The sequence below is a fragment of the Betta splendens genome, chromosome 16 (genome assembly GCF_900634795.4).
Source record: "Betta splendens chromosome 16, fBetSpl5.4, whole genome shotgun sequence".
Classification (NCBI taxonomy): Eukaryota; Metazoa; Chordata; class Actinopteri; order Anabantiformes; family Osphronemidae; genus Betta; species Betta splendens.
The window spans coordinates 14108789-14112534 of NC_040896.2; the positions used below are offsets into that span (position 1 = coordinate 14108789).

General features: G+C 49.0%; 1 protein-coding gene across 1 annotated transcript in view; it reads right to left on the reverse strand.

The window, feature by feature from the left end:
- Positions 1 to 1602, reverse strand: part of nradd (neurotrophin receptor associated death domain) — a 7405-nt gene extending 5803 nt beyond the window's left edge. The window contains exon 1 of the mRNA XM_029130190.3: positions 1149 to 1602. Within this exon, the coding sequence (XP_028986023.1) occupies positions 1149 to 1187 (39 nt within the window). The 5' untranslated portion in view covers positions 1188 to 1602. The remainder of the gene's footprint in view (positions 1 to 1148) is intronic.
- Positions 1603 to 3746: the final 2144 nt, after the last annotated feature.

The following is a 3746-nucleotide window of genomic DNA, read 5'->3' on the forward strand; positions in this document are numbered from 1 at the left end:
ACACACACACACACACACACACACACACACACACACACACACCCCACAAACTGGGAGAAAATGATGATAATTACTCTGCTCCGGATATCCAGACCCCAGCGATACCAAAAGCCTGCCCACATTTTCACCAGGAACTGCCCTAAGCAACGAACGCAGCATCGTGTACAGTAAACTCTGAGCAACAAGAGTTACCGGTAATTAATGAGACAAAAAAAAAACACACAATAAAAATAAACACAGCCATAAACCCGTGTGTAACCATTTGGCAGCACAAATGACACCTTCACCAGGCAAAACAAACACACAGACCTGTTTGCAAAACAGATCGAAATCTTGGATTTCAAAGGTGAAGCCCTGAATAATAGAGGAGAGATACACATCCTCTTAAGAGCTGACGTTTTATCTAAACACTTGGAGCGAACAAAAGTGCTTTGACTGTGATGAGCGAGTCCAGACAGGACTACGAGCCCCATGGTTTTTTTTTAGGTGTATAAGTGTCAAATTATTGTCTGCCACCATGGAGGCAGATTCTTTGTTTCCACCATGATCCCACCTTAATAATATGCTATCAGAAAAGTAATTTGTCCCTGAAATATATCATTTATTAGTGTGTTACTGGATAATCTGGGTAAACAGAGCACTCCTGCGTCTGGTTCTAGCTGCTGCGGCACATGGCGCGGTTTGAATGGAAAGTCGAACCCGGTGACTTTCCCGGTCTGAGGACCGTCTCTGCATATTTCCACTGTGTTCTGTGGCCACGGAGGTGCACAAAACGCCTGTGTGCAGTAAACAGGCCCCAGTCCAGGATGTGCCTCTAGGAAACAAGCAGCACCGTGTCAGAATACAGAACAGTTGGATTTCCCCTTGTTTATTCACCAGGGCCCTTAAAAGCGAGGCCACATGAGCTCCAATCAGATGTGTCCCCTCACCTTTCACTATTGTTCGCCCTCTGCAACAACAAGTAACACTAGGACCAACAGGGGCCATGTGATCGGGTCCAATGTGGTGTGAGACACATTTCCCTTGAGTGCTGCAAAGGCTGACGTTGTAATTTTAGCGTGGAAGTAGAAAACACACAGGAAAAAGCTTCCCTGCGTTGCTGAAAATATGCCGCCGTGTTGGTAAAACAGTAATTAGGCGATTCTTACTTTAAAGAGCAGGAGCGCGCAGATGGCGAACGGAGCCATGACTTCAGTTTCCAGCAGCCTCCCCGACTCCGAGCGGGCGGACCGGTGCGTCCCACGGTCCTTTGTTTTTCCACAGGCCGCAAAAATGTGCAAAAATGTTCTCACGGTGCAATTAAAAAAGTCCCACTGCGCGTGAAATAGGTCGCTCGGGCAGACGGCAGTCCCGAAACCAGCGGCTTTTACGCACGAGAGACGGAGGAGTTCGCGGTCGGACCGCGCGAGCCGTGGATCCTCGCGGTCAGGGCGCAGCGCGCGCGCTCGCTCGGTTCATCGCCTTCGCCGGCGACACTGCGAAAGTCCGCACCGAGTTCTTTCAAAGTTCTCTTCCTCCGCCCTCCGGACGGCCGAACTGCCTCTTCCACCCGGAGCCCCGCGACAGACGAGGGAGGACGAGCGCCTGGAAGCTGGCCGAGCCTTCTCCCCTCCCACCTACTCGGCTTTCGTGGGGTCGCGGCTTGATTGGCTGCGACCCCACGACGCTCTGCTGGGAACGATAAAGGCCCCGAGACGCGTAATCCACACTGACACTGTTACTGTGAGCGTGCGATAATGTTGCCTCAGCTACCGCCTGGAAACTATTTCAAACGTTGAATATAAAATGTGACATGTTTCAAAATACTATGTTTATTCACATATGAGTCAGGGTTTACATTTATATCTTTGTAATTGAATTCTTACATCTGAGGCATAGTTACTGGTAAGTGTGGAAAATAAGAGCATTATTTCCATTCCTCTGCAGTTTTCAGACACTCGCTCTTTATTTCTAATTTCCACAGACTTAAAAAGCCAGAACACACAGCCCCATTTTATTATTTCCAACATTAACCTAATATTTATATGAACACTGCTGGTGGAGCTGACGAGTGAGTCAGCTGTAGACAGCACCAATAGAATAATGAAGGTTTAATAGTGTTTTTGTACATGATAGAACATGATCTTGGGGTTTATCTTAAATCCGCTTCATAAAATTCTCTTTTTTTTAAATGTCATGCAGTATTTCCTGCATGTGCTGCCGGGACTTTGAAACGTGGGATTATCAGCTATAATCTGTTGTTATCGCTGACAGAAGACGGCCTGTGAATCAAACAGGCACTTCAGAAAAAGTGCATGTTTGATGTCAGCAATTCAAAAGAGCAGAAAACCAACAGAGGGTAAATTACACAGCTTGTAAATTCTAGTGAATGCATGGCAGGGGGCCTGGAGATGTCAGGAAAACAAATGGAGACAATGCTGGTGCACTTCAAAGCCTGCTGAGGGACGAGAGGAGACAGAGAGGACGTCTCCGCTCTGGTCAAACCTCAAGCTGCATTTCATCCACATTAAAAGGCTTCTATCTTCTTCACACACACACGAGCTGTGTGTCTTTTGGCTTTTAATTTTGAATGTTTATTATTTTTGTACCTTCAATGGTTTTATTCAGATGTGTATCTCTAGTATATTTTACTCAGTGAATTAAACTATAATGTGCTTTTTTTAGATGCATCTGTTACCTATTTTTATACTCTTTGAAGTTGTTTTCATCACTATTTCTTCATTACTGGATGTTTGCTTTAATTCTGTTACTAACATCTTCCGCCGTGGCTGTAATCTTCACCTTTTCTTCCAACCTCGAGCTGCTGATATTTTTCCTCAGGGGACTGCGTTTTGTTGGGAACACTCTTATCTTTACGAAGCCACTGCCTTTTTAAGGAGCATAACGGAGAAAACATCAAATAAATGCTCCGGTACGTTTATCACGGGCCGTTCCTGTCGTTCTGGCTCTTTATCTGGGGCCGAGTTCCTCCGCGGTTATACAGCGGTGGGAATGATAAGGCCTGAACAAAAACACGAGCTCCTCGTCCACGGGTCCAGAAGAAGTGGTGCGGAGAGGGAGCAAAGGCGAAGGCGGGGGGCGCCGAGGTCGTTGACGGAGGCCCGTTGGAGGGTTGTTGTGGTTCCTGGCAGGAACGACTTAAACAACGCCAGAACTGCAGCGTTTCACAACGCGCGCTCCTCCGGCCGGCCCTCGGGTCCGCGGAGGTCAGACGGAGATACGGCCAATAACCAAGACGGAGGTGTCGACCCCTCCCACCATTGTCAGCGGGACCACATCAGAGTGACTGCGTCCCTCTTCGTCTCCTCCTCCTCCACTTTCCTCATTCACTATTCAGTGGTGGTGTTTGACTGGAGGTCTCCAGCTCGGTTTTATCACCCATCTCCCCCGTCCCCGCCCCGCCGAATTGTACCCCCGGAGGTGTTTATGGGCGAGCTGACAGGATGCTCGGCCCACCAGAAGATCAAAGCCCCTCCGAGTAAATGTTCCGCCGCTCACTGTGACCTTTTCAACTCGAACCGGGCCGACGTCACACACGCATGCAAAGCCGGGGTTACAGTGGCGGGACCGGGGTGATCCACATTGTGGCAGCGTCCTGCGCTTCCTTCCTGACGCGAATCACACGCGAGAATCGGAGCTCGGCTGTCGTCAGGCTACGGCTCAGGGGGGAACGGGGGATTCTGGGATGTGCGCGGTCGAAGATGTTCTGTGAATGGCTGGTTGTTTTACAGGGAGCACAGGCTGAA